We start from the raw sequence: 27,333 nt of genomic DNA, 5'->3' as shown, positions 1-27,333 counted from the left end.
GTCATGCCCTTGGCCTGAGCACTTGATCCTCAGCCAAATTCTCTAGCACCCAACTCTGAGCACAGGCCTTCCGTGTTGCTTGTGCTCAGAGGACACAGGTTTTAGAAGGCAGCTGGATTCCCTGATGTTCTGGAAGCTACCAACTATCAGTTGGATGCCTTTAGGCCACGGACTGGTGTCAGCAGGAACAATGGTTATGCTCCTTGGAGCTGGGAGTTTGGGTCCATCTCTACGCCTTCTCATCTGCATTCCATAAAGAAAGCACAAAGCTGCTCTGTGTTGTGCTCTTGTTCAGCCAGTACAGAGCCAATGTTCCCTGTGGGAATGCTAGCCTTGGGTCCTCTGGAGGCCAAGAGAAATTTGTATGATGTGACAGGGAAGTGTTGATCCCTCTGGAAGCTGAAAGTGAAAACGGCTTCTGGGGCCGTTCCACCTGAACCCCCATTGCTCTTGATCATCTTAGTGACTTGTATGTTTAGAGCTGTGTGAATTCTCCCTAAATATTATTTTCTTCCTTATTTGCTTATTTTACAGCCAAAATGTGGGTTTATTCCTTTCTCCAGCTATGTTACCCATGAGATGAAGCACAAGGTGTGTCGCTACTGCATGCACCAGCACCTCAAGGTGAGAAGAACTGATTACCAGGTTGCAGGAGGGCTGCATGCAGGGTGTCTGAGCTTCCCGAGGAAGCCACCCTGAGGTTTCAGAAGAGTTAAGGAAAATGTGAATATTTCCTGTTGACTTTTCTTTTTAATATTTATTTTTTAGTTGTAATTGGACACAATGCCTTTATTTTATTATTTTTATGAGGTGCTGAGGATTGAACCCAGGGCCTTGCACTTGCTAGGCGAGCGGAGTACCGCTGAGCTGCAACCCCAGCTCCTATTGACTTTTCATTTCACAAGTTCAAGTTTCTTAAGATATAGTTCACAACCATTAATATTCCTCTTAACTATTTAATTTAGTGGGTTTTACTCTTTCACAAGGTTGTGCAATGGACACTTCTAACTCCAGAACATTTTCATCATCTCAAGAAGAAACCCTGTCTGTTAGCAGTCACTTTCCATCCCCCACTCTTGCAAGCTTCCACCAACCACCAGTCTGCTCTGTCTCTGTGGATTTCTCTAGTCTGGAATTTCACAATGGACTAATAATAGTAATATGCCTTCTGTGATTAGATTTTTTTTCATGTTGCATTAATTTTTTGAAGTTGATCCATGTTGAAGCATGTCAGTACTACTTTCCTTTTCTGGCTTCCTTATAACAATATTCCATACGGTATTCCATTGTGAATGTACCATGTTTAGTTTATTCATCTATCTACTAAATAGAATTCTAACATGTGGATCATTTTTCACCTTTGACTATTATGAACAGTGCTGCTATGAACATTTGAGTACATGTACTTCTTTGAGACCCTGTTTTTTAATTCTCTTAGTAGATTCCTATGAATAGAATTTTTGAGTGTTAAGGTAATCCTGTGCTTAACGTTTTGAGGAAACACCAAACTATTTTTCATAGCAGCTGGACCTTTTGTATTCCTACCAGCAATGTGCAAGGGTTTTGATTTCTCCTTGCCAGTACTTGTTATTGTCTGTTTCTGTGGTTATATCTATCCTAGAAGGCATGAGTTGGTATCCGTTTGCATTTCCTTAATATTAGTGGTGTTGACCATCTTTTCATGTGCTTATTAGCCATTTTATATCTTTTTTGGAGAAATGTCTATTCAATTTCTTGGCCTATTTCTGAAATAGTTTTTTTTTTTTGTTGTTGTTTTTTAATGTATTCTAGATATTAATACCTCATGAGATATCTGATTTGCAGGTATTTTCTCTAATTTTCTGTTACTTGCCTTTTTTCCCTGTGATTAATGTTTTCTGATGCACAGAAGTTTTTAATTTTGATGAAGTCCAGTGTGTTGTTTCTTTCATTACCTGTGTGTTTGATGTCATATTCAAGAAATCATTGCCAAATTCAGTGTTATGAAGCTTTTCTCCTGTATCGTCATCTTCTAACAGTCTTGGGTCTTACGATGAAATCTTTTGATATCTCTCTCTCTCTCTCTCTCTCTCTCTCTCTCTCACACACACACACACACACACACACACACACATACACACACACACACACACACACACACACATTCTCTCTCTTGCTGTCTTCAGTACAGGGGATTGAACCCAGGGGTGCTTAACTACTGAGCCACGTCCCTTTTTATTTTTTGAGACGGGGTCTCACTAAGTTGCTTAGGGCCTTGCTAAAGTGCTGAGGCTGATCTCAAACTTATGATCCTCTTGCCTCACCCTTCTCAGCTGTCATTGAGAATAAATATACATATATATTTCTCAATTAACATATTTTTTTATATGCGGATGGATACCATACATTTATTTTGTATTTAATTTCTTTTATGTGGCACTGGGGAACAAACCTAGTGCCTCACATGTACTAGGCAAGTGCTCTATCATTGAGCCACAACCCCAGTCTGGTCTTTGATATTTTTTGAGTGGTTTATGGTTAAGTGTTCAACTTAAGACTTTTACGTATAGATAGCTGATTTTCCCAGCACCTGTCAAAAGACTGTCCATTCATCCAAATAATTGTCCTGCCACCCTTTTTGAAGACCTTTTGGCCATAGAGGTGAAGGTTTATTTCTGGGCTCTCTTCTCTGTTTTTCATTGGTCTTCTGCATGTCTGTCATTATGCCAGTATTATACTATTTTGTTATTGTAGCTTTGTAATATATTTGAAATTGAGAAGTGTGGTGCTTCTAGCTTCTTTTTCAAGATTGTTTTGGCTACATGGGCCTTCTTACTCGTACATAAAATTTGAGAATTGGTTTTTCATTTCTTAAAAAGAATGCTGTTGGAATTTGACAGAAATTGCATAAAACAAAATCATTTGGATAGGATTATTATCTTAACAGTATTGGCTCATAATCATGAACACAAGTTTGTTGTTTTTCTTTCATCTTCTTTAATTTCTTTCAACATTGTAGTTTTTGGTACTTTGTCTAAATTTCTGGGTATTTTATTCTTTTGGAATATTGTAAATGTCATTGTAAATGGAATGGGCTTCCTTAATTTCTTTTTCAGACTGTTCATTGCTAGTGTATACAGCCACTACTGGCTTTTTTATTTTTTTCTTGGTGTTGGGGATTGAACCTAGTACTGCTCTGCCACTGAGCTATAACACCTTTTTTGTTATTTATTTTGGGGACAGTGTGTCACTAAACTGTCAAGGCTGGCCTTGAATTTGTGATTCTCCTGTCTCAGCCTTCCAAGTCACTGGGATTACAGGTTTATGCCACCATGCATGGCCACTACTGACTTTTGTATGTTGATCTTCAACTCTGCAAATTTGCTTAGTTTTTTTATCAGCTCTTATAGCTTTTTTGTGGATCATTTTGAATTTTCTGTACATGGTATCATTTGTGAATAGTTTTAAATTTTGGTGTCTTTTTTTAATATATATTTTTTAGTTGTAGATAGACACAGTACATTTGTTTATTTATTTTTATGTGGTGCTGAGGTTCGAACCCAGTGCCTCACATATGCGAGGCAACCGCTCTACCACTGAGCTACAACACCAGCCCCTAAATTTCGGTGTCTTTAGCTTGTCAATTTCTGAAGGAAACCATCTAGCATTTTTTTTTTTTTTGGTACCATGGATTGAACTCAGGGCACTTAACCACTGAGTCACATCCCTGTTCTATTTGTATTTTATTTAGAGACAGGGTCTTGCTGAGTTGCTTAGTCCCTTGCCTTTGCTGAGGCTGGCTTTGAACTTGTGATCCTCCTTCCTCAGCCTCCCGAGCCACTGGGATTACAGGTGTGCACCTCCGTGCACGGCTACCTTCTGGGATTTTGATAACTATTCCATTGAATCTGTGGATCAGTTTGGGAAGTATTGCCATCTTAACACTCTTGATACTCAGTGACCTTGGGATGTCTTTCCATTTTTGTAGGTCCTTAATTTCTTTCATTGATGTTTTGTAGTGTAAATTTTTTACTTTTGTTATATTTATTCCTAAGTTTTTTATTCTTTTGGATGCCAATTCAGGGGAATTTTTATTTTCAGACTGCTCATTGCTAATGCATAAAAATATGATGGATTTCATAATTTAAAATATATATTTAAAAATTTGTGAGGTGAAATACTTCTAACATAAAATTTATCATCTTAATCATTAAGTGTGGAGGTCAGTGGCATTAAACATATTCATATTGTTGTACAACCATCACTACCATTTATTTCCAGAACTTTTTTCAGATTGCAACACTAAAACCCTGTGTTCATTAAACAATAATTTCCCATTTTCCTTTCCCCTAGCCCTTTTGTAAACACCACTTTACTTTCTGTCTCTATGTATGTGACTAGCCTAGATACCTCATGTAGGTGGAATCATACAGTATTTGTCTTGTTGTGACTGGCATATAGTCTTTAACATAATATTCTCAAAGTCCATTCATGTTTTAGCATGTGTCAGATTACATCCTTTTTAAAGGCTGAATAATAATAATTTGTACCATATTTTGCTTATCCATTTGTCCATCAATTGGCACTTGGGTCAGTTTCATTGTTTGGCTGCTTTCAGTTCTGTTTGTATATACAACAAGAAGTAGAATTGCTAGATTATATGGTGATTCTCCTTTTAATTATGAGGAACTGCTATGGTATTTTCCGTTGTAGCTGCACCATTTTACATTCCCATCAGTGGTGCATCAGGATTCCAGTTTCCCCATAATTTTGTCAACACTTGTTATTTTCTGTCCCCCCCCTCAATAGTAGCCATCCTAATGGGTGTGACATAAGAAATTAAATTGTTTGTTGTTTACTGGTTTTGTATCCTGTCACTTAGCTGAACTTCATTTGTTCTAAATTTTTTTTTTTGTGTGTGTAGATTCTTAGAATCTTTTGTGTATATGATCAGATCATTACCACATGGAGATGGTATTCCTTCTTTCTTTCCGACCTTGAATAACCTTTCTTTTTCTTCCCTAATTGCATAGGCTAGAACTTGTAGTATTGTTATATAGAAGTATTGAGAAGTAGACATGTGGACATACTTGTTGTGTTTCTGATCTTAGGAAGAAAGCTTTCAGTCTTCTTCATTGAATGTGTACAGTTTGCTGGCGTTTTCATAGATTTTCCTTTTTTTTTGGAAGTTCTTAAAAGATATTGAATTTTATGAGATGCTTGTTTTGTGCCTGTTGATATAATCATGAGATCATGAAGTGTATGTGTTCTTCCTATTAATGTAGTATTAACATTGATTTTCATAAGTTGGACCACTTTTGTATTTTTGTATTGATATGCTATTGAATTCAGTTCTATAGTTTTTGTTGAATTTTTGAATCATAAGGGATACTGGTATGTGGTTTTCTATGCTAGTGATGGCTCTGTCTTTTGTCATAACTGACTTCAAAGAATGAGTTAGTATTTCCTTCTCTACACTCTTCAGTTTTTCTTGAAGGGTTTGAATAGTGGTGTTGATTCTTTAAATGTTTGGTAGAACTCCCTTGTGAAGCTATCTGGTCCTGGGGTTCTTTATCAAGAGTTTTGTTGTTGTTACTGATTCAGTCTCTTGTTATCTGTCTATGGAGGTTCTGTTTCTTGTGTCAGTTTTGGTCATTTTGTGTTGCTAGGAATTTGTCCATTTTGTCTAATTTGTTGGGACACAGTTGATCTTACTATTCCTTTATAATTACTTTTTGTTTCTGCAGCATTGATAGTAGTATTCCCTTTTTTAGTCATGACTTTGGTAACTTGATTCCTCTTTTTGTGGCCCAACTAGAGGATTATGTCATATTTAATTTTTCATAGAAATAACTTTTGGTTTTGTTCCTTTTCTTTGGTTTTGTTCATCTTCTATTTTGTTTCACTTATCTCCACTTAATCTTACTGTTTTCTTCCCTCTGCTTGTGTTTCACATGTTCTTTTTTGTTTCTTAAGAAGTTAGGCTACTATTTCGAGTCTTTCTTCTTTTTAGTAGAGAAGTTTACAACTCCCGGTTTCCCTGTAAGCACTGCTTTCTCTTCATCCTCTAAGTTTTGGTATGGTGTGTTTTCATTTTGTTTATCTCATTTTCTGATTTCCCTTTTGAGTTCCACTTTATCCATTGGTGATTAAAAATATCTCCTTTCCTCATGTTTGTTACTGATTTCTAATTTTACTGCACTGTGTTTAGAGAACATTGTTTGCATGGTTTTGCTCTTTTTAAATTTATCAAGGTTTGTTTTGTGGTTTAAATTTATCAAGGCTTGTTTTGTGGTTTAATTTAAGGCTTTTACTTGAATGTTTCATGTTTACTTGAGTAGAATGTTGAATAGAATGTGTTCTCTATTTAGGTGTGTTTGACTTATACTGTTGTTCATGTCTTATTCTTCCTATTGATTTCCTTTTCTTTTAAAATTTATTTTTTTAAGTTTGTGGTTCTAGGGATCAAATCCAGAGTCTTGCACTGTTCTGCCATTGAGGTACATTCCCAGTCCTGTTTTTTTTTTTTTTTTTTTTTTAAATTTGAGATAGGATCTTAGAGTTAAGGCTGACCTCAAACTTATGATCCTCTTGCCTTAACTTCCCTAATAACTGGGATTACAGGTATGGACTACCATGCTCAGCTACTTATACTTTTTAGTAACAGAATTTAAAATTCTGTTGTATTCGGTTCCTTTTTGTAATTTTTAGCTCTTTATTGATTATTCTCTATTTAAGACATTATTTTCCTTGTTTTCTTTAGTTCTTTGTCCCTGCCTTTCTTTAGCTCTAATTGTATTTAAAATTGTTTATTTAAATCTTTGTCTAGTAAGCCCAGTGTCTGGGCTTCCTCAGGGACAGTCTATCAGTTGCTTTTTTCTTTGCGTATGGACCATTCATTACATGCTTCTTGATTATTTGTTGAAAACAGTCATTGTAAGTAATGTGGCCACTCTGGAAATTGGATTCTCCCCCCTTTCTAGAATTTTTTTTTTTAATTACTGCTGCTTATATTGTTTTGTTTAGTGACTTTTCTGTGCTTATTTTGTGAAGTCTGTATTCTTTGTCATGTTTGGTCCTTGAAGTCTCTGTTTGCTTAGCTTGCTGGGAAGTTAATTGATAGATATCTTCTTCAGATCCAGTAAGTTAATTGATAGATATCTTCTTCAGATCCAGTAAGTCTTCCAGTCTTTGCCAAGGGGCTTTTTGTTGTTGAAGCCTACTAAACACTCAGCTGGGCAGTGGACAGCTCTGCCTTAGCCTATACTTCACAGAGCCATCAGCTCAGGAAAGAGCTCAGGGCCTTTTCAGGTCTCTCTTGAGCCTGTTCATGACTCATTAGATTGCCAGGGATATTTGGAGCTTCTCAAAGCTTCTTTGTACATCTCCTTCTTGGGTTTTTCTTCTTTTCTGGTACCAGAGATTGAACCCAGGGGTGCTTAACCACTGAGCCACATCCCCTGCCCTTTTTTATTTTTACTTAGAGACGGGCTCTTGCTGAGATGCTTAGGGCCTCACTAAGTTAATGAGGCTATCTTTGAACTTGTGATCCTCTTGCCTCAACTTCCTGAGTCATTTGGATTATAGGTGTGCATCACCACACCTTACTTTTTCTTTTTCATTTTTAGCTTTAAGTTAGCCTGTAGTTTGTCCCATCTCAGAAAGTTGTGAAGTTATATAATTGCTTCTAAATATTTTTGACAAATGTCCCTAGGAAAAAGGGCTTCTGTACCAGAGAGCTTTGAATCAGGTTCTTTCAAATGGAATCTTCCTAGAATCCAGAGACGGGCTAGAAAGTGATGGTCCTCTGCGAACATGGCTTTGGGGATGCACCTGCCCTGTTCTGCTCGCTCTGGGGCTGCCAGACTGGGGGTGTTCACTGTGATTGTGAGAGGTGGTTTCCATGGTTCCCTTGGAGCTAGAGATAGAGAGATGGGAATAGGGCAGTTCAAGTACTAAAAAGCACTCTATTCTTGCTTAGATTTGGCTGATTTTCTTGAATAAATGTTTCTTGGATTGTTGCAAATCTCTGGTCAATTTCCAGAGTTCTAAAATTTTTGATTGACAATTTTTGCTAGTTTTCTTCCGCAAAAACCATGCCCAGCTTATGTGATGGGTTTTGAAGAACTATTTTTTTTTTTTTTTTTTTAAATTGTGAAGCAATACCTTGTCATGTAACTGATAAAATAGAACATCATATAGATTTGGTCACCTGCCTTCCAAGGTAACTCATATTGTCAGTTTACACAACTTTCCAGACTTTTTCCTGTGGCAACAAAATGAACATATTATTCAAGGGAAAAGAAAGTGATGTGTTTCTCTCAACATGTTCTAAAGTTTGTGTGTGCACACACACTTATATGGTGAAATTGGATCATGCCATGTGTATAAGTTCTGCCAAGTCCTTGTTTTTTTTTTTAGTTTTTTATTTTTATTAAAATAACCCTTGAGGATTTGTTGTGTATTCTTTAAGGCCTTTTGTAGTGTATATTTGGATGTATAGATATGTAGATAAACTTTTTTTTTTTTTTTTTTTAAGAGAAATGACCTCATACTGTAGGCATCATCCTGCCGGTTGAACTGAGCCCTACTTCTTTCTGGGCCTGGTGCATAACATGTATTCATTCCTTCATTCAGCAGATTGCTGGCTGTGTGCTGACCCACTGAGTGGGTTCTTTAGTCCTTTCTTTGCTCTTGCCTTTTGGTTTCAGGGTTCTGCTGTTGTTGATAGTCTGCAGTCAACATTTTATCCTTATACCTTTTTGTCCTGTGTCAGTTTTTCAGGATTTCTTGTAGATTTATCAAGCCTGGGGGCATGCACATTTTTTTTTTTTTTAAAGAGAGAGAGAATTTTAATATCTTTGTTTTGTATGTGGTGCTGAGGATCGAACCTGGGCCACACGCATGCCAGGCGAGCGCACTACCACTTGAGCCATATCCCCAGCCCGACATACACATTTTATATTTTGATTACCACCACAGAAGGTTGTGTCCGTTTTTCATCCCACTGGTGATATGGAGTTACTTGTTAACAACACCCTCTCCATTACTGGGCTTTACAATTTTAAAGATTTATCAATCTTATCACCAAAAATGAGCCCTGTAATTTTCATGTGCTTGCTGCTTTCTTCTCTGCTCAGTGAAGGCCTGGGCTGTGGTCACTCTACTCCCAGAGATGGGTGAATGTTTCCTTGGCTCCCTCCTGCAGAGAGTTGTGCACCTGGAACCTTTTCTGGGAGAAGTCTACAGCCCCTCTGATGGTCGCATTTCACTTACGCTGCTCTGTGTTGAGGTGGCTCTGTGAAGTTGCAAACACCCAGTCATTTGACCCCCTCATTGTTGTTTTAACAGGTAGCAACTGGGAAGTGGAAGCAGATAAGTAAATACTGTCCCCTTGATCTCTACTCGGGGTAAGAGACATTTCTCCTTTCCCCTCCAGAGGTGGGGTTGGTGACCCACTAGGGGATATCCTGTGGGGTGGGTCCTGTGGGTTCTGCGGAGTATTGGTGGGGGTATCTTGTGAGGGGAACTGGGGGGGTTCTTCTAGTGTCAGTGGTGGTGAGTATTCTGTGAGGTAGGAGCAGCTGGCAGGTCTTGTGTGAGGACGGTGGGAATATTCTGTGAGGTGTGAATGGAGGGGGCTGTTTTGTGAGATGAGAAGGATGGGGTATTGTGCGAGGTGTATTCTGTGAGGTGTTGACAGTGAGAGGTAGTCTGAGGTGGGGGTGCTTAGGGAGATTTGAGAGATGTTCATGGTGGGGGGTGTTCTGTCAGGAGTGGGGGTGTATGGAGTGAGGTGGGACCGGGGGGGTCTCCACTCTTCTAGGACTGGGTTTTAGGCTTTGTCCTTCTGCTCACAATTGAAGTAGTCACGGATTTACTGATTTTCCTTCATTCAAGTTCCCACCAGATTTGTCTTCTACTCATGCCACGTTGTCATCCCCACCCTTAGACCCTTCTAGTCTGGTCATCTACACCTTTGGCCTCTTGTTTGTCTACACATGTTAAAAGGGCTGAGGTTGCAGCAGCAGCTTCTGCCCTGGGAAGTCAGCCTCCAGACAGTGGTCAGACTCTCAGGCCTCCTCTGCGCACTCTGGCCCTGCAGCTGTGCTGTGCACCCAGCGTGTACCAGCTTGCATGTAGCACATGACCCAGTCTTGGCCCTTTAAGGTCAGGAAGGTGGTGGTGACTGGGCTGGGGTGGGCCCATCCAAGAGCAGGGGCTGCAAGGGAGCAGTCAGGCGCTAGGGTGGAGGGATGGCAGGAGGAGGCTGGTGTAGGGAGAGCTGAGGCAGGGCCTGGATGGTACCTGTGTCTCACAACAGCGCATCCCAGCCCTGCCCCACTTGGGCTGGTTCCATGAATAAGTTGACCTCAGGGCAGAGTGTGATTGTGAGCCTCTGCTGTCCTTTGTGACAAGCCAAGGCCCTTTCCAACCTCGTCTTCCCTCCTTGGACCCTGGCCGGTGCAGGGCTGTGTTGGTTCTTCCTTTGCCTCCCAGCCTCCCAGTGCTCATCTTGTGTCCCCTGCCAGCTCCCAGCACACAGTGCCTATGGGCACTGCCGCAGTACTTTTTGTTGAGTGCTACTGCAAACCTTCCAGAACAAAGACTTTCAAAGTTAAAAAGTCCAAAATGAAGTGTTAAGTGTGCCAGAGCACAGGGAATGTGCTAATTTTTCATGTGGGAATCCTCCCCACACCCAAAAGCTGAAAAGTGGTTTTTGTTTTAAAGGTGCTGGGGCTAGAGCCCAGGGCCTTGCTAGGCAAGTGCTCCCCAGCCAAGGCTCTTGAGTTTTGAAGCAGTTATTGATAAAGGTCTTTGTTGAGAATTTATAACTTGTCAAAACTCAACTTGGGAGCCTTCCCGGAATGTTCAGAATGCAGCCTTTCTAGAGCTGACTTTCTGCGGGTGGGGGGCTTGGATCTTGCTGGCTTGCCCTCCCAGGGTGAATGGTGACCTTCTGACTGGGCTCAGCATCCTTGCCTGGGGTGGTTTGCCTCCACCCCAGGTGGGTGGTTAGGGACAGTGCTGGGGCACCTCTGGAGAAGAGGCCCAGGGGTTAAGTGGTGGTGGTGGTGGGGTAGGCTGAGGTCTTTGGATAAGTGAGGGGCAGAGCGTGGGGGAAGTCCCAGCCCTCAGCTCCCAGGAGGTCAGAGTATGCGGAGTCCCAGGACTTCTACCCCCCTCTTCATGCTCCCCAATGACCTGTCAAGTGGCTACCTGAATGCCTGCCCCAACCTTTGGAAGCTGCAGTGGGAGAGCAGTAGTGGGGGACACACACGCTGGTGGGGCCCTGGCCTCCTGCTCCCCTATCTCAGCTGGGGTTGCTCAAATCTCCTGGGGCCAGGGTCAAGCCCCCTCTTCCCATGTATGCTCAGTGCTGTGGTGGGGGAGGATGTCATTGGACTTTCCCAGACTCTGGGTTTCCCAGTTAAGCTGGGAGCCAGGTGTGGGTGCACATGGAGGTCAGGGTTATTCCTGCTGCCCTTAAAGCGTGCCAACATTTGCTCATTTTAGAAACAAGCAGAGGATGCACTTTGCCTTGAAGAGCTTGCTGCAGGAGGCACAGAACAACCTGAAGATATTTAAGGTGAGAGTGGCTTCCATTTGTGGGTGGTTTTGAGGTGAATCCGCTGCACTCTGTTCCTGGCAACAGGTTCAGTGATGACAGATGGGAGCATCTGAGCTAGGCTGCCTCAGGTCCTCAGAGTCTGAAGTTGCCTGGAGTGACTGGAGTCCTCGCTCCTGGCCACCTACACAGATCTTCTAGCCCCAGGCACTTCCTGTTTTCTAGCCCCAGTCCATAAGCATAGCATTCTGGTGACCCTGGGTTGTCTGTGTCCCCTGGGTGTGTGACAGTGAAGCCATACTGGATGTGTCTTCATCCCCTCTGAGGTGCCAGAGGGCGCACACTGGACAAAGACATACCTGGCACTGTCCCAGCTATCCTCCTCTGTGGGCGGCCCATGTGGCTGAGGAGGCAACCAGAACGGGGGCTACCGACTGCGCAGGTCCTGGTGACTGCCAGGGCACTTGTGGTAAGCTGAGTGCCAACTGCCAGCTTCACAGTGTCTGCCTCTTGTGTGCCTTTATTCCCGGTTAATTTAGGGACCTTGTAATTTGGGGAGCTCCTTGTTGAAAAGCAGATTCCCTAGGCCTTGTAGTTCTGACCATCCCAGCCCTGACAGCCTAGGGACAAGGGAACATTCGCCATTCAGCATAGCTGCCTGCAGTTCCTTGTAGCCAAGTGGGCTGGTGGTCTGGCCTGCTGCGAGCAGTGCTGCCCAGGGCGAGGAGGAGGAGGGCTGGGACGGAGAGGGAGGGGGTGAGGTCGGGGGCAGGGCTGGCCTGGGCAGCAGGTGGGGGCTGTGCCTATGCTGGAAAAGTGTCCCTGGAGTCTCCATTGCCATGGCCTTGACCTGTAGGTGCTGGACCTGCATGTGGCGGGGCTGATTGTGGGCCTCCCGACCCCCAGGCTTCCGTCTAGGAGAGGTCACCAGTGAGCTGGAAGCCCTTTCTCTTGCTGCGGTGTGTCCTGTGCTTTTGAGAACTGGGTGGACAGCCTGATCTTGACCCATTTCCCTTGTCTAACACAGAAGTCCCACTGCCCTGCCCCACCTTTATTCCCTGCCTCCACCTTCCCTAATCCAGGAAAGAAGACGTATTTCAAAGGCAGGTTTTATTTTTAATTCTTCTCAAAGACTCAAGGAACTTGATATTTAAGTCCTGAAGATAATTTCCTTCTTTGGGGTGTTTGTTTAAAGCCCTTAGTGAGGGTGGTATTTCTGACCCCCATCAGGCCCTCACTCAGGGTGTCACTGCCTCATAAAACTCGCAGGGGAAAATCCAGATGATAAGGCAATAGTTTACAAAGATGGATGGAGACAAGTGAGATGGAGTGACTTTCTGAAATAATAGGACAGCAGCACAGTAAGTGATTGGTGGCAAGCCCCGCCGTTTCTCTGGAGCAGCTGTCTCTGACCCTAGACCTATACTGCCCTGCGGCTCTTTAGACCTGCCCAGCAAGAGAGGACACGCCCAAGGCCCTGATGTCCCAGGTGTGGAGCTGCAGCCTGGGTCCTGGCTGGTGACCTTGCACTGGATACTAGTGATGAGAGGCGTTGGTTGGGGCCTGCAGGGTGTGGACACTGTCAGGCACCACCTGGACTTCCTAGGGCATTGGCTCTGCCAAATGCCACCTGAGGTCCTTGAGCAGCTGAATTTGCATGTGTACAAAGCTGCCCACCTGGATTCCCAGCTCCCATTGACCTTCACATCTGATATCCTAATGCTGGATGGAGAGGCCCTGCTGTGAGAAGTCCCTCAGCCACCTGTGACTAGCTTCACTGTGGGCACTAGTAGTGGCCCTGCCCCTGACGTCAGCTGGCCACCTGTGATTCCACTTTTGGCTGCCTTCCCTTGCCTACTGCCCAGTGTGTCCCTGTGGTTAACTGGGTGTGGATACCAAACAGGTGCTCCCAGAGAAGGGCCCTGGGATACAGTAAGAGGAGTGCCTGCTCGCATCTCTTAGCTGGGGATTGCCCTCTGTGAGCTACTTGTGATCTCAGTGCCTGAGGTAGTAGCTGGTTCTGGCAGAGAGTCTTATCTGAAAGCTTGGTAGGTGCTGATGGCCTTAGTTCCTTCTGCTTGGGGCTCCTCCTGGGGCTGCTCTGTGGCTGCTGTTTTGTGAGGAATGAGTGACTTGAGATGGAAGTCACATCACCTTTTATAATGTGGCCCTGTGGGTGGTGCTGTTGCCTGTGTATCATGTTGGTTATACTGAGCAGACCCCATGAGGAGAGGACTCCAGGAGTAGGAGTGCCCACTGTACTTACACAGATGAAGCATAAGGTTCAGAGGGCCTCTTCCTGCTCCTGGGGTCAGCTGTGGCTCAGGCCTTCCCCAGACACATCATATGTCCTGTGAAAGCCCCTGTGTCAGGTCACTGGCCTATCTAGGGGAATCTGTGGTCACTGTTTTTCAGAGTTTTCTGCTGTTGAATCCAGGAGTAGGAGTGGGAAACCCCCCAAGTCAGGGCTGAGAGCCTCAGGAGCACACAGTACCTCCAGATGGGCCCACTCACGTTCGTTAATGCAGAGGCCACTGTCCCATCATCCTCAGTGGCCAGATCAAGCAGCTCCGAACAGTGTTGCCAAAGAAGCTTCTTTGTTGGACTGTGGGAAGGCAGGACTCTCAGGGTGCAGGTCTCACCTAGGGTCTTGCTTCTGCAACTCTGGAGTTCCAGCCCCAGGGTTGCCTGGGGTCAACTCTGTCAACGCTTCAGCCTCTGCTCGGGCCCCTGAGTAATGGGCTGTTGCTTTTGGGAAGTTGATGCCTCGCACTGTCTGCTCGGGGAGGTCGTCTGGTAGGCTAGGGCGCTGGTTTTCAGTTTTTGAACTTCTCTTCCTTTTCAGGTTCAGTGGGATTCACCTCTTGGTTGATGACACAGCAAATGAGGGCAGGTTTCCCAGAGAGGCCAGAGTGTGCAGCAACCCCAGGGGGCCCATCCAAAATATTGGGGCCTTCTGCTTGTGCCTGACCTTGCCCCTGCAGGAGCCGAGGTTTTTACTAGCTTGTGGGATCCATGTCTCCCTCTCTCTTTTTCCTGCCTGAAGAATGGTGAGCTGATTTATGGCTGTGGCGATGCCCGGAGCCCTGTGGCTGACTGGAGGGAGCTCGCACATCACCTGAAGCCTTTCTTCTTCCCTTCCAATGGCCTGGCCAGTGGGCCCCACTGCACGCGAGCTGTGATCCGGGAGCTGGTACATGTCATCACTCGGGTGCTGCTGAGCAGCTCGGACAAGGGGCGGGTCGGTGCACTGAGGCCTGGGCTCCGGGGCCCGCGTGTCTGTGAGGCCAGCCCTTTCAGCAGGAGCCTGCAGCGCCAAGGTAGGAGCTGGCCTTCCCTAGGTGGGTGGTGGGTGTCCATGGGGTTTTAGGACTGTCCATTCCCAGCGGGCAGCCGTGGTGGAGCCGACAAAGCCAAGTCAGTGGCCCTGTGAGGCATCACAAAGCATCTTGGTCTCTTTGATCAGGGCTCCCCAGGGTGGCCCTGTTGCTCACGCCCAGTGGACACTACCTTTCTCATCTTGTGGCTGGATTTGTAGAAATTGCAGAACATGGGACTGGGGTTGTGGCTTGGAGGTAGAGTGCTCGCCTAGCATGCGTGAGGCACTGGGTTCAATCTGCAGCACCATGTAAAAGTAAAATAAAAAAGGGGCTGGGGCTGTAGTTCAGTGGTAGAGCGCTTGCCTGGCACATGTGAGGCCCTGGGTTTGATCCTCAGCACCACATATAAAGGTATCATGTCCAACTACAACTAAAAACTAAATATTTAAAATAAAATAAAGATATTGTGTCCACCTATAACTAAAAAAATAAATAAATAAAATTTGTAGGACATATTTGTGATGTAGGTTTTTTCTCAGGAATACATCCATGTTTGTATTTGCAGAATTTGTTTTTTGTGTGTGGTGTCGGGGATCGAAATCAGTGCCTCACGCATGCTAGCCATGTGCTCTATCACTGAGCCACAACCCCAGCCCCTGCAGCATGTTTTTGACTCCATTATCCCTTTGATCTTCATTGTAACTCTGTGGGTAGGGTCTCTATTTCTTCCTTGAGAACTGAGGCCAGGAGTCCTACGGGGCTGGACCTGAGAACTGTGGGTGAAGATGCACGCTCACTGGCTTCTGGGTCCAGGTTGCCTTCCTCAGACAGGAAGAAGCTGAATCAGGCCATAGAGGCCAGCCTGTTGTGATGGACGTCTAGTGAGATGGAGCTGCGTGTCTTGTGGGAGACCACTGAGACCTGCTAAGAGTTGAAGGTGGCAGGTGGCTCCTATGCCAACAGAAACCCTCTTGGCTTTGCCTTCTTTGCTGCCCCCATTCCAAATTTTTCTTACCACAGATGAATTTAATTGGGTATATTTTTGTCATAAAAGCAATTCCTATTAGAAGATTTTGTGAAAATTCTGGGCTCACAGCTGTAGAGTGTGTCTGGAAGGACCTTTGGCTGCCAGCCACTGGGATGGTCTGAGGTCTTCTAAGAGGAGGCTCCCTGGTGCCTGGGTTTCTCCCAGATCTGGGGACACTTGTGTGCAAACAGGCATAAACTTCGATGCTCAGTATTTCCCTCCACATGTTCTTTTGCAACTTTTTTTTTCTTATTTAACATAAATCTCTATCAACAAGTGCATTTTTTCAACTTGTATTGCCCTGCTATTGTGGTAGATATTCACTGGCATTTAACACGCTTCCTGGGGGACCCTGTGAGCAGCTACTCCCGTGTCCTGCCTGGCGAGTGCACCCTGATGGGCAGCCTGATGCAGGCCTGCCACGGCTCTTCCCTGCATGGATGCTGGCTGCCCTGTTTTCACCTGTGGCTGGTCCCTTCTGGGAGATGGTGGGATTTGGTGTGTTCCAGGCTTGGGCAGCAGTGTCAGCATACACAGTGTTGAGTGGAGTTTTGTCTCCTTGAATGTCCCTTTGAGATCATGTCCTTGTCAGTGGCTTTGGCTACTGTCCCTGGCCCTGCCTGGCCAGTTCTGAGCTTGTTCTGAGGGCAGCCAAGCTTCACCTTCTCAGTATGAATTTATGGCTCTTAACTCTGGAGTCGGGGTCTCAGTTATCCTTTGTGGTCTTTCAGATTTGGGAATGTCAACATGATCTTTTGCAGTTGGGCCTATCATAAGGGATTTCTGGGGTGAGTGTGGGGTTCAGTGGATGCTCTGAGGAGGAGAGTGTGTTTGGAGAGCACAGGCACAGAGTGAGATGCTCGGTTCCTGTCCTTTCCTTTATGCATGGCTTGGTGTGGCCAGCACAGTCCTAGCGAGTCCTAGCGTGTTCTGACCCCATGGTTCTGAGGTGGTCATGGTCTGCCCTCAGCGCCAGGCCAGGGCCCAGTCCTCGCCTGCAGTGGTGCTCCACAGTTGAGCCCAGGGTGGGCCCTGCAGTCTGCACCAACCTGTGTCTCCCTCCCACAGTCTTCAGTGTGATAATAAACCTGCTCTCGTTTTCCCCTGATGTTCTTGGTAGGAAAAAACACCCCAGAGCGCTCGGGGTTACCGAAGGGCTGTCTTCTGTACAAAACCCTCCAGGTGCAGATGTTGGACCTTCTGGACATCGAGGGCCTCTACCCTCTGTACAATCGGATTGAGCGGTATCTGGAGGAGTTTCCTGAGCAGAGGTGAGGCTGGACATGAGGGGAGGCTCTGGTGGGCCAGGGATCAAGGTCTCCCCAATTCAAGGGTAGAACAAGCCACCTGGTGCCTAACTCCTGGAGGACAATGCCTGCTGGCTATTTCCCCTTGCACTCAGGTGCCATAGCCCTGTTGGGAATGTAGTACCTCGTGAGGAGAAACCCAGGCATGAGGTGACTGGTTTTATGAATTAGATCCGTGGTTTTTCTTTTACTTCCTCTTTGTAGTAAAAGAAAGCACAGCATATCTGTGAACCCAACTATTCAAAATCCTGAGTCAGGGCCAAGCCTGTAGAGGGCAGTATCGTTCCATGGGCTGCTGTGTGGAGCAATGGCTGCGGCTGTCCCTCTGAGTCCCCAAGCTTTCTTGTCAGCTGCAACTGGGTCCCTGTGCCTGCACTGGGGGCCCTGCAGTGTCAGATGGGGGTGGGTCTGCCTCCTGCCTCCTTAGCTGCCTTTGGAACCTCTGTGGGTAACTGGAGAGGGCCTAGCCTCAGGGCTCCCTGGGCCTTGGTCTTGCTGGGTTGTTTCAGACCTCAATGCTTCAGAACCAGGTTTAATATAAGGAAGAAGTAGATCCGTTGGGTGCCCTATAAAATGAATTGTGAGACTGTTAAATTCTGCTACATGCTGTAGAATGTGTTAATCTAAGAAATAATTTCCAGGTAGCTTTGTCATCCTGTTTTTTTTTTTTTTTTTTTTTTGGTGCTGTTCTCTTCAGAAAAATGTTACAAATAGATGGGCCTTATGATGAAGCCTTTTACCAGAAGCTGCTTGATCTGTCCACTGAGGATGATGGGACAGTGGCCTTTGCATTAACGAAGGTGAGTGGGCCCGTCGAGGTACTGTGTGCTCCTGAGGCTCTCAGCCCTGACTTGGGGGTTTCCCACTCCTACCCCTGGATGCAACAGCAGAAAACTCTGAACAAACAGTGACCACAGATTCCCCTAGAAAGGCCAGTGACCACTAAATGCTGGTGCATATAGTGTCCAAGGAATATTTCTCCTGGCTCAGTTTCTGCCCCAGCCCATGCAGGTGAAAGGAAGGGTCTAGTGAGTGCTGTCCTGAGGGGCCACCTGGTTGGGACCACGGCCCAGGGTGGCCACTTTTAATCACTTTACAGCAGCTTTAGAATGGACTCAACATCAACCATCCTTTTCCTTGAGGCCTGGCCAGGGGCAGGGCCCACACCACACCCAAGACTGTCGGCTGCTCTCTTTACTCAGGCCACAGGCAGCCCAGGAAAGGCTCTCTCAGAGGAGGCCTGATTGTACTCTGGTTTTGTGAAATTCTGGCAATTCAGGGTTCCATGAACTTAGGTAGAAAGAAGATTGCATCTTTATTTTCACTGATTTCTACCTGAAATTTAACATTTCCATCCATTTTGAAAGTGGCATGACCTCATGGGGTAGGCAGGACTTGAGTCTTAGCCACTAGGAGAGGCCAGGCCTCCCTCCCCCTCACAGATCACTTCCTGAGGTGTACTTTAGAATTCATTTCTTTTTCTTTTTTAAAGAAAGAGAGAATTTTTTAATATTTATTTTTTAGTTTTTGGCAGACACAATGTCTTTGTTTTGTATGTGGTGCTGAGGATCGAACCCGGGCCACATGCATGCCAGGCGAGCGCGCTCCCTCTTGAGCCACATCCCCAGCCTCTAGAATTAATTTCTTTAAAAAATATTTCAATATTTTATAAGGTCACCCTTTTTTTATTTTTTTTTGTCTTTAAAGTTGTTATTCTGGGCTGTTATTCTGTTCTCTTCCTCTCTCACTCTCTTTAAAAAAAAAAAAAAGAAAAAAAAATAAAGTTGTTATTCTAAGAGGGGTCATAGGTTTACTAGGTTGCTCAAATGGTGATGAATTCCTCTGTTCAGGGAGTGAAGTGCGGTGCTGCCTTCCTGCTGGTGTGTGATGGGCCAGGACCTAATCTGTCCCATCCTGGAATTGTTTTGGTTCCCACCCTTGACAGAGCCCTAATGCTTTCATTGCCTATGGCCACAGCTGTAGAATGTCTGAGGAGGAAGCTGAGGATGTCTACCAGGGCCACAGGGGAGTGAGCTGAGTCAGAGGCAAAGCTCCTGCAAGGGTAGGGGAAGGTCCCAGAGGAGAACCTCAGGGTTGGGATAAAGCTGCCATACAGCATTGACAGCTTGGGTACATCAGCCTAGAAAAACAACAGCATTGCCTTTCCTTTTTTTCTTCTAATAGAAGACACTTCTTTTATATTTCTATTTTCCAATCTCCTAGCAACTACATACATGTATTACCTGACGTTTTATTTTAATTTTTCAACTTCAGATATAGTCTTGTTGTCAGAGACTAAAGCAAGTCATTCCTCAGCTGTCCTAATCTGGCTGAAATCTGTCCATTGGGACACACTAAATGCTGGTGTAGAGAAACTGGGTCTTGGATGCAGTGCTGGAGGGGCTGGAGGATGGCACCACCTCTCTGGAAAATGATCAACGGTACCAAATCTGCAACCCTCATGCAGCCCAGTACTAGCACTCCTGGGCCACTGTCCAGAGAGATGAGGTCTTATGCTCACCCCAAAACTGTACAGGGATGTTCTCAGCAGTTTCATTTGTAATAGCTAAGAACTGGAAACGTCCTGGGTGCACAGGCTGTGGTACAGTCATCCCTGGAACTTCTCAGCAGGAAAGAGGAATAGTCTATTCATCTGCATATCGGCTGGATGGATGGCCAGGGAGCTTTGATGAGTGATAAGAGTGGATTCCCCAAGGCTGCACACTGCAGGATTCCACATGTGTAACATCCTTGAAACGACAGATTAGTGGTTGCTGGGAGTTAAGAGAGGATATGATTATAAAAGGTCAAACCTCAGGATCCCTTTGGTGATGGGACTGTTCTGTACCTTGACTGTGGTGGTAGCTGCACAAACCTACACATGATAAAACACATATGTATATGCAGCCTGGGAGACCTGAGTGAGGTCATGGGTTTAATCAAGGTCATGCTCCTTGCCATGATATTGGACTATAGTTTTTGCAAGATGCTACAATTGGGAAAATCTGGGAAGTGTGGCTTGCGGTCTTCCAGTATTGGCATGAGAGGGTTTCCTCTTGTGTTTCTTTTTTTTTTTTTAAGGACTAAGGTGTTGGCAGCTGAGTCTGGAGAGGGTAGTTATGATGCTGAAGCTGGGGAGTGGATCAAGAACATTCCACAGAAGTTTTTTTTTTTTTTTTTTCCCCCCTGTTATTTATCTAATTGAACCTTATGCTTCTGGAGAAGGAATAATAATTTCATTGCTCAGGACACTGCAGTTCTTGGTATCTCTGGCTGTCATGTAGTGTCTGGAGCAGGGATCAGCCACAGATGATTCAAGCTTTGATGTCTCTGTTTACAGCTGCTCAGCTTTGCCACTGTAGCTGATAAGTAGCCACTGATGGGACACAAATGAGCACTTCTGTGTCCCAGGAGAATTGTATTCATAGGAATAGGTGGTAGGTGCTATTCGAGGCGCTGCACTGTTGCTTTTTTTTTTTTTTAATTCCTTTTTTTTTGCTCTACTGGTTTGGAAATCCCTTCTGTTTCTGTACTGTGAATGGCCACATCTAAGCTTGATCGATTATTTACCACCCCTTCCCCCACATCAGTGTGGAACTTGGGAGATGTCAATTCATTTAGCCCTCCCACCATGTGTGCAGTTATTATCTGGTATTTTGTTTGTATTTTTTTTTTTTAACTAAAACAAAACAAAACAAAAACCCCAAAACACTTTTTTTCCCCTTTTTTTCTTTTGGGTGTTAGGGATGAACTGAGCTGTACCTCCAGCCATTGTTATTTTTTTAAACCAATTTAAAGTATTACTTTATACATATATTTGTCTAGATTTATCTATATGGTTTGACCAGTATCATCACTGCCTGACCTTTTTATACCTTTCTACCTTTTTCTATAACAACTTTATTAAGATACAATTTATATGCCATATAACATACCCACTTTAAGTCCACAATGCAGTGATTTTACTTTTTTCACACATGTGCAGCCCTCACCACAGTTAATTTTAGGAGACGTGAGGATATCATCCCATTGTTTGCACTAAGCTACTACCACACTACCTTCTGTCCTCTGTAAGAGATTTGTCTATTCTAGAAAATATGTATGAATGGGATATTTAATAGCTGGTCCTTTGTGTCTGACTTTGTTCACTTAGCATAAGACTTTAAAATCTCATCAGTGAGAAGAGAGGTTGAACTGGGGATTTCTCTCACCTCTGCAAGCCAGCACTATGGGAAAAGAAGCCTTAGCAGGGGTCTCTTGTTTTGTAGAAGGGCTGCTGAAGTCCTGCAGACCCCTGCCTCTTCTCTTGTGCAGTTATACCATCGTTACATGTTTTTAATTTGTTACTGTTAGTGTCAGTATTTATGTTGTACTTTCACCCTTATGCACATAAACATTTGTCAGATTCTAGAACTAAAGTTGTTGCGTTATTTTGATAGACTCTAACACAATATCCCACCCAAAAGATTTTTATTAATTTGGTTTGTTCTTGCAACTTGAGGACACTGTTTTCTCTACCCTCACCAACATTGAGAAATTATTGGTATTTAAACTTCTGTTTCATTTTGTATCATGAAATGTAGCATAATCAGAAAAGTGCTCAGAAAGAAAAATGTACAGTCCAATGATTTGTCACAAAACAAACCCTTGTGGGGCCACAGTAGAACACAGGCAGCTGCCCGGAGTCCCTGTTGGTGCCCTGGCTAAACCGCATTCTACTGATTGGTATTCCAATGGATGTAGTTTGTCCTGTTGGAGTTTACATGGATTATATTACACAGACATGTATTCTCCTGTGTCTTGTGGTAGTGGTGTTTTCTTTTTCCCTCTGCACCATTTCTGAGATGCACCCTGGTGATTGCCTGCTCAGGCCATGTTTTCATTGCTTCATAGTGATCCGTGAGTGGAGAGACTGCAGTTTTCCCATGCTGTTTGTGGACGTTTGTGTTGCTGGTGCTATGAATAAAGCCAAGGGAAGCAAGCATTCTTACACTGATCTCTTGACATGTATGCACTCCTTTATTGACTCCATCCTTGGGGGCGGGATTTCTAGGCCAGAGTGATGTTAGCTGTAGTAGATCCTGCCAAACAGCTTTACCTGCTGTGTTCCTGACAACAGGTGGGGAGTGACCTGTGCACCACACTCTGGTACTTGTTTGTACATCTTGCTGATTTTAGTCATTCTGGTATGTAGTAATGTCTCATGGTGAGATCAAACACCTTTTCATATATTACTGGATTTTGTTTGCTTGTGAAGTAACCATTTAAGTCTCTGTAGAGCTGTAAGTCCTGTCCTTATTGATTTGCAGGAGTTTCTTATACGCTCTGGGTAGATGCCTTTTGTCAGGTCTATGTGCTACATATAGCCTTTTCCACTCTTATCTTTTCATGTTTAATGGAGTCCTGTAGAAGAAGAGAAGTTCTTAATTTTAAGGTAATTCAATTTGCCAGCCTTTTTTCTGTTAACAAGTCTTTTTACCCTAAACTCCTAAAGATAACTTTCTTCAAAAATGTTATTGTGGGGCTAGGTGCTTGGTGTATGCCTGTAATCCCAGCTACTCAGGAGGCTGGGGCAGGAGCATCACAAGTTTGGGGCAATTTAGTGAGACCCTGTCTCAAAATAAAAAGTAAAAAGGGCTGGGGGTGTGAATGTGGCCAAGTTCAATCCCCAGTACCAGATAAATAACCTCAAGGCTCTATTCTGGGGACTAGGGTGTGCTTGGTGATATAGCATTTCCTTAGCAAGCAAGAGGCCTTGGGTTCCATCGCCAGCATAGGAAGAAACAAAGTTATGCCTTGCCTTTCACATTTTGGTGAGCAATCAGCTGTGATTTGTTTTTGGAATGGCATGACGTAGTCTTTTCTTTTTGTATGGAATTGTCCTGGACACTGTAGTCTAGTACATCTTTAAAGTTGGTGGAAGGAATCCTTCTACCATCTTATAGATTGGGGCTCCCACAGTTCCTTCCTTGGGTTTGATTAATTTGCTTGAGTGGCTCACAGAACTCAGAGAAATGTTTACTGGTTTGTTATAAAGGATGTTACAAAGGACATAGGTGCTGAGACGGACGAATAGGGTGAGGTACCACTTTTCAGGAAGCTCTTAGAACCTTGACTATTGGCAGTTTTATGGAGGCCTTATTACACAGACATGATTGATTATGTCACTGGCCTTTGGTGATCTGTTTAACCTTCAGTCCCTGTTCCTTCTCCAGATGTTGGAGATTTGTGCTGTGAAAGTCCTAACTGTAGTCCTGTTGTGGTCTTTCCAGCGACCAACCATCAGCCAACTCATCTGGTGCCAAAAAAACACTTATCACTTTACAGATTCCAAGGGTTTTAGGAGTTGTGTGCCCAGAAATGGGAACAAAGGCCTAATATATATTTCACAATATTACATTTCTTATCCAAGAATGTTTTGGCTTTAAAAAATGCCTCGGCTACACTTGACCTCTTGCTTGTCTACATCAGTTTTCGTTCACCTTGTTCAGTTCATGAACTGGGCTTCTGGTTGGTTTGTAATTCAAGGATGGCAGACGTTGGTGTCTGTACAGTACCGACCCTTTCACTTCGGATGTTTTCCATTTTTTTAAGTGTTATTAGTGATAAAATATATTTTTTGGTTTTCTTCAGAAGGATCTTATTTTTCTTTTAGGTTTATTTAAATATGTTTGATAGTTTTAGATATAAATGGTATCTTTAAAAATAACTTCATTTTAAAATGTTTAGGGTATATTGGCATCTGGTTGGGTTTTTCTTTTGATCTTGTATCCATCAACTTTGCTCACTAATAACCTAAGTTGCTTTTGGATTTTCTTGTATGTAATCATAATCTCTGAATTTAATTTTTTTCCTTTCTTTATTTTATTTTTTTATGTGGTGCTAAGGATTGAACCCAGTGCCTCAGGCATGCTAGGCGAGTACTCTACCACTAAGCCACAACCTTAGCCCCTAACTTTTTTCCATTCTAATCCTTTTTTCACTTATTTGTTTGCTTCAGGGTATATAGTTAATTTGTGATAGTGGGAATTTTGATTTTGTTATGACTTTCAAAGAGAATTTTACTATTATTTAGTGTAGGATTTTTGTTTTAAAATAGATGGTTGGGGTTGTTGCTCAGTGGTAGAGCGCTTGCCTAGCATTGTGAGGCACTGGGTTCAATTCTCAGTACCACATAAAAATAAATAGATAAAATAAAGGTATTGTGTCCATCTACAGCTAAAAAATATTTTAAAAAATACAATGTTATCAAATTTGTTAAATTTTATTTTTGGTCAAGTGGATGTTGAATTTTATCAATGCCTTGTTTCTGTTGATAAGATCATATGATTTTTTCTTCTTAATGTGGTTAATACATCAGTTTGTTCTAATAGATTTTGTTTTGTTTTTATTTTTTATGGTACATGGGGATAAAACCCAGGACTTTGTGCATGATAGGCAAGTGCTCCACTACTTAGCTACACCCAGGCCTTTAAATATTTTTAAGGTTTTGAGACATAAAATTTTGAGATTTTAAGTTGTCCAGGATGGCCTTGAATTTGGTCCTTCTGCCTTAGCCTCCCAGGTATCTGGAATTAATAGGCATGTGCCACCTTACCCTGCTTCAGTTTCAGATTTTCTATTTCATGTTTTGGTAGGTTTTCTTTATCTAAAAATTTGTCTCTTCTATCTGCATTTTCAGTAATAAGGCATATGGTTTTCTGAGTAATACTTTTAATGTTTTTTTGGATTAGAAAAATGTTCTTTTATTCCTGTGCCTGGTATTTATTTTTATGCTGTGTCTTTTTTCTGTTTGTGACCCTGCCCCACAGGCATATGTTGAAACTTTAACTCCCACCGTGGTGATGTCAGGAAGTGGGGCTTTGGGAGGTGATTAGATCATGAGGCTGGAGCCCCTCATGACTTGGATTAGTGCCTCACATAAGAAGCCTAGAGAGCTAGTCAGCCCCTCCCACTGTGTGGCGTAGAGTGAGAAGACGGCTCATTATGAGGAAATGAGCCCTTGCCAGTACCAAATCTGGTGGTACCTTGAGCCAATGTCTGAACCTCCAGAGCTGAGAGAAATAAATTTCTACTGGGTGTGGTGGCATGCAACTGTGATCTTAGTAACTGGGGAGGCTGAGGCAGGAGGGTCTCAACTTCAAGATCAGCCTCTGCAATTTAATGAGACCCTGTGTAGCTCAGTACTGGATCAACCCAGGATCAATCTCCAGTATGGGGTGGGGGAGGTGGGGGGGGTGAGACATTTCTGTTGTTTATAAGCTACTTTATTGTTATGGCAGCCTGGACAGACTGACATTGTCTTCTTCATCAGTCCTCAAAAGTTTTAGTTTTGTCAGTTTCATAAAAATTAACTTTTGATCCTTTTATACTATGATGATTTTTTATTTTGTTAATTCTCTTACCTTGATACTCTACCGTTTATTTTCGATTTTATTAATTCTTACCTTGATCATTCTTTTTCTACTTAGTTTGGATAACTTCTTCCTGCTCTGTTAGTTGGGAATGAACCCTTTACTTTTCTGTTTACTTTTCCTGCTGTTGTAGCAAGCTGTCAACTCTTAGGATTTAGTCGTTTCACCCTCCTCGTGGACAGTGCAGGCTTCCTGAGTGTCTGCTGCTGCTTGTGTCGGCGCCTCCGCGTCTGCTCCAGGAGCCGGGGTTGCTGCTGCTCTCCGGGCATGCTCATCCACCCATGTGCTGCCCTCTGCTCTGCCCTGTATCTTAGCTTCCACGGGGTCACTTAGTTTTTGTCTGAAGAACACCTTTTAATGTTTCCTTTAATGGATTCTGATTGTGTTTAATGATAGTATAAATGCTTTTTTTCCCCCTTTTGGGGGCTTTTTTTTTTTTTAAGATATATTTAATGTCTGTCTGCATTGGGGGAAAACTTGTGGCCTTTGTCGTGATTTTTTTTTGCCCACTTTCTCTCCTTTGGATTCTAACTGTATGTGTGTCAGACCCTTTCCTCTATATTTTCCATTTCACGTTTCATTCCGGATATTTTCTTTTGATTTGTCTTCCAGTTTAGAAGTTCTCTTTAGCATTTTCTTTCTTTTTAAGGTATCTACTTAGTTTGGATATCTGTCATCTCTGCTTTGTTCCCTGCCTGCAGATTACCTTCTTTGTCCGGCTTATATCTTTGGGGGTAGCTAGGTTTTATGGTAGTGTTTTTACTTGCTCAGTAACGTTAGCATTTTAACTATAAAAAGTGAATAATGTGGGAATTGCCGTTGCTTTGGAAGAAAAGGTGGAAGATCCTTCAAGCCACGGTGGTCAGTGGGCTCCTCTATGCCAAGTGCTGGGTTGGCTCCTTCCCCACCTGTGGAGGGCGGCCTTAAGAACAGTGTTCCTTCCGCGTGACCATAGCTGTAATCCTCCACTTTCAAAAGGAAATTGCTGGTTAGGAGAAATGCTCATTGTTAACAGTTGTTGAAATTATTCCCATCAACCACTGTGTCAGCCTTTTCAGTTTTTTCTAATATGCTGTTAAAACTACTTGTTGAATTTTTAATATGAAATTTTGTTCTAGGGTTTCTAAGTGGTTCATTTTTATAGTTTCCAGTTGTCCTCTGAGTTGTTTTGTCTGTATCCTTTGAACACAGCAGCATGTGTGTCTGGCGCCACAGCTGGAGTCCCTGGAGTGGGAGTCCACTATTGTAGGTTTACTTTTTTTTTTTTTTTTGTAAGAGCATTTTTCAGTTCTCAGCAAAACTGAGTGGAAAGTGTGGAGATTCTCATTTGCCCGTCCCCTGGTGTGTTTATTGTTGGTTTACATTTGTGTTGTTCTGTCTTATTGTGCCTGCATATTTTTTTTCTTATGTGCCAGAAACTATATTTGCAATTATTTTAAAAATAATTTAAAGCCTTGGATCATGTTTTTCCAGAGTGAATTTAGGTTTGCTTCTGCCAAGAGGCCTCAGAAGCTCTAGCAAGCTGGAGTTGTTTTAATCTAGTTTTGATGATTGATCTCTTCGAAGTCGAGCTTCAGTTCCCAGTAGGGCCTGTCGACTTTGGCTCAGTTTAGATGGACACAACACCTTTGTTTTATTTATTTATGTGGTGCGGAGATCGAACCCAGTGCCCCATGCATGTGAGGCAAGCCCTTTACCCCTGAGCCGCAACCCCAGC

At 43.6% G+C, this 27,333-nt stretch overlaps 1 protein-coding gene across 2 annotated transcripts in view; it reads left to right on the top strand.

Annotated features, from left to right (window-relative positions):
• Ippk (inositol-pentakisphosphate 2-kinase) overlaps window positions 1–27,333 on the top strand; it is a 53,512-nt gene that overhangs the window by 18,513 nt on the left and 7,666 nt on the right. For both annotated transcript variants that reach the window (XM_040271221.2, XM_005320871.5), the window contains 6 exons: window positions 535–624; window positions 9,331–9,389; window positions 11,497–11,569; window positions 14,595–14,868; window positions 17,016–17,166; window positions 17,900–18,002. In XM_040271221.2, coding sequence (XP_040127155.1) covers window positions 535–624; window positions 9,331–9,389; window positions 11,497–11,569; window positions 14,595–14,868; window positions 17,016–17,166; window positions 17,900–18,002 — 750 coding nt within the window. The remainder of the gene's footprint in view (window positions 1–534; window positions 625–9,330; window positions 9,390–11,496; window positions 11,570–14,594; window positions 14,869–17,015; window positions 17,167–17,899; window positions 18,003–27,333) is intronic.

Source organism: Ictidomys tridecemlineatus, chromosome 13 (assembly GCF_052094955.1).
Source record: "Ictidomys tridecemlineatus isolate mIctTri1 chromosome 13, mIctTri1.hap1, whole genome shotgun sequence".
Taxonomy (NCBI): domain Eukaryota; kingdom Metazoa; phylum Chordata; class Mammalia; order Rodentia; family Sciuridae; genus Ictidomys; species Ictidomys tridecemlineatus.
The sequence above is the reverse complement of the archived record's forward strand: the minus strand, read 5'-3'. Positions and strand labels throughout refer to the sequence as shown.